At 45.9% G+C, this 3,506-nt stretch overlaps 1 protein-coding gene across 1 annotated transcript; it reads right to left on the reverse strand.

The window, feature by feature from the left end:
- Nucleotides 1-684, reverse strand: LOC120838855 (zinc finger MYM-type protein 1-like). Its single transcript, XM_040208958.1, has one exon. The coding sequence runs from the start codon at nucleotides 682-684 to the stop codon at nucleotides 1-3; it is 684 nt and encodes a 227-aa protein (XP_040064892.1).
- Nucleotides 685-3,506: the final 2,822 nt, after the last annotated feature.

The raw sequence follows: 3,506 nt of genomic DNA on the forward strand, positions 1-3,506 counted from the left end.
CTACCGAGTGTCACAAAGTAGAGGAAGCGCGGATGCATGCTTTCTTCTGAGGGGGCTTTCTCTGAAGAACTTGATTGCCGCTTTGACAGGGGCCACCGCATTTCTCACCTCTGGCACCAAGTTGGCCTTGTTCACAAGCAAGTTTAGGCGGTGCGAGGCGTAGTGGAAGTACAAGGCTCGCGGCTGCTTTTTCCTGATCCTAGCCTGTAGACCGGATATGCATCCTGACATTGAAGAGCAAACGTCATATCCCTGGCCCACAAGGTTTTTTAGGTTCAGTCCTAACTCCTCGAGAGTTTGGAGAATGGCGGTAGAAATTGCCTCTGCGTTTATTTCTCCGAGGGAAACCATGCCTACAAATTCCTCTCGTACAATTTCGCTTTGCATGTCAACGAAGCGAATGCCCCGCGTGAATTGTTCCGTTCCCGAATCGTCTGCTGACTCATCTGCCAGTATCGAGTACAGTCCTGAATCGTTACACGCTCCTACATTATCCGCCCACAAAAGTTCTTCGCTGATTTTTATGAGCTCATTCTGGGTGCTCACTGAGGTGTACCTTGCGTTCTTGGCGTAGTTTTTGAGTTGAGTTTCCAGGATATGGTCGCCCGCATCAACGCGAAATTTGAGCAAGTCCTGGAACACACCGCCTTCTGACTTCTTGCCTCGCAGAGGCATATCCTGCATGCCACAAAAAAAAAAAAAGAATAGCTGTCGTAATTTAGACCAGCTTCTGTTTGCTGCCCTCCGCCTCTTTTTGCGCTGCGGTGACGAGTTGCATAGAAATGTCGTCGAATTGTCGAGACACCGAAGGAAATTGTCCCTCTTTTCCGTTGCGTCTTTGTGCCACTCGCACTGTTCATGTTGCTTGGCAGACTCGTGAAACTTCTTGTACTGGGTGAAAGCAGTGGCAGTGAAACCTCCTTGTCGACCTTACCCGGGCGCTGGCTTAAATACGACGCACTGGCGACAGAGGGCACCTTTTAGAACACTAGAGTACGCCAGCCATGGATATTGGGAAAGCCACGCTGGGCGGAAGGCCCTGGCTTGCTTGGAGTCTGCAACATCAGTTTTGAAGTCATACGTATCTGGAGGGATCCAGGGGCTGACCAGCAACTTTCGCTTGAGGTCATTGTCCGCAACAAGGAAAGCGCGAATGGTATATGTGAAAGTAATTCCTTTGAATGATCAAGCTAGATTATGCGTATGTCACCTGATCGAAAGTTTTAAGCAAGTATGTCTTGGTTTGATTTGAACCGTAGCTACGCATTGAGGAGGAGGAATGACAGAAAGGAAGACAGATAAGTTAACCTAGGGTATTTTGCCCCGTCACTTTAACAAAAACCAGAGGGTAAAAATATTTATTCGTGGAAACTAAAGAGCGCCTTAGTGGCAAACGCCGATTTTGGTTGGTCCTTTCTCCAACGGATGAAGAGGTTTAGTCATGCCTTGATTGTTTTCTAAACACATGAAAAGCGATAGTACGCAGGAATAATAGCAAATATAAATTAAGCACACAGACGATGAAGGGCGCAACATGAAAATTGTGTCATGTCCGTCTCCCGTTCCCGTGTTTTCCCTTAAATGTTTTAACGCTCTCTCCCTTAGGGATGTAGTTCTTGATCTAAACATATCTCCTGACGAGGAGGGTTTTATGTACCCTTTTTATATATTTAAAACGAACGGAGAGAAAGATGTTTTAATTTCGATGATATTTCATAGTTTTATATACATCCACAAATCTTGATTTTATGTGGAGTAAAACTGGAAAAATATTTCGGATTTCACTCTTGCTAATACATTATTCATGCGCTTCCAAAACTTCAAAAATAAGTTAAAAGTGTAGCTGAAAAGACAGTTCCTATCGCAAAATACAAAGCTGGCAAACGTGGAACCCCTGCAATAAATCCGGGGTACAATACGGCCGAAATCATCTACAGCTGGACAACATTAATTCATTCGAGAATTAACAATAAAGCTATATAAAGGCTGTTTTTGGAAACACGAGCCAAATCGGTCCTTCGAAGACTACGCATCGCACGGAAAAAGGTTGATGCTGCGTTGGTGCGTACCCAATGGCCTGTTTAGGAAAACTACTAACGGTTAGGAACATTAAGTTTTTATTATTTCTTTCGAAATAAACTTCTTATTTGTTCACTTTATCGTTTCAATTCGAAACTTGCTGGGCATCGCGAAAAGTTTTCCATCGGCCGTTTTTAGGCAGGTATAAAGCACTCCCCGCATTTTACCACGTTTTGAAGAACCCTTCAATTTAAAGAATCTCTCTAATTCTTTTTTTTTTCGCTTTTTTTGGCGGCAGCCGTTCTGACCTCCCGCGGCCGAAACGTGGAACTAGGTACAGGCCACCGCGGCCTCCGAGATCGGCGCGCTCATAGTAGATCTACTTGTGACGCGAGCCGATCCTGGAGGCCATGAGACCACGGTACAGACGTTTCGCCCGTTTAGCCCTCGGCTGCCTCCCCTCTCGTAAAAAGATGGGAATAGTCGCACGCGCACGTGCCCCGGCGAGAAGAAAAGCCTCGCTATGCGAATGAACACGTCAATACAAGGTTGAGCTTTGACTTCTGGGTGCCGCGCGCGCTACGCTTCCCTTCTTCCTAGCCTCTTTCTCTCGCCTGCCTCCCCCCTCTTTCCTAGAGGGGAGGCAGGCGAGAAGGAGACGGGCGTCTGAGCTAGTTCCTAATACCAAAGTAATTCCTAAACAAATAATGAAAAACTAATTTTCTAAAACGTTAATATATATATATGTGCGTGTGTGTGTGTGTGTGTGTCGTGTGTGTGCCGTTGGCACACATTATCATACGGCATCAACTTTTTTTCTTTGCGATGCGTAGTTTTCGCAGAAGCGAGTTGGCCCGCATTTGCGAGTACACCTTGTATGTACTAAAAATTTTATGAGGACACCCCTGCCCCATCTCCTAATTTGGCCATTGATTGAGCTCGCTATAGACTTCCATGCTCGCTCTGTCTGATTTCAGAAGTGGAGTAAAATTTTAGCCCGCTGCTTCTTATCTTTACCTTAATTTTTTATATATCTAATCAAGCTCAGCTTTGCATGAATACTCAGATAAAGACGAGTTTGACATACCTGCGAGAGTCGAGTTGAGGGCAAAGCCGATGTCCAGCTGGTTCTTTAAAGCCGGAGCATGATCAGGAGTGACGGAAACAGCAGGTGCATCGATAGATTCCGGGTCATGACACGGCTCTGAGGTCACGTGCTTCTTCGTTGCACGAGATGGATTGTCACTGTCAGCTTTCCGTTTAAAAAAGCTTCTGATATCCATTTTCACTTCTGACCCATATGAGCCCGCTGTTATATAAAAAAGTGGGATTGGGTGCCGGTTGTGGCTCTTTCTAGCAACTGGGCCAGGAAGAGAGAACCAGCAAAAGCAAAGTGTGTCACTCTGTCACAGAACAAACATTTAACAGTGTCACGTGTGTGAACACGATGGTGTCAACGAGGACGATCTGACACGCCTCTCCCGCGT

This window comes from Ixodes scapularis, unplaced genomic scaffold, assembly GCF_016920785.2.
Source record: "Ixodes scapularis isolate PalLabHiFi unplaced genomic scaffold, ASM1692078v2 PGA_scaffold2__306_contigs__length_199485367, whole genome shotgun sequence".
NCBI classification, from domain to species: Eukaryota; Metazoa; Arthropoda; class Arachnida; order Ixodida; family Ixodidae; genus Ixodes; species Ixodes scapularis.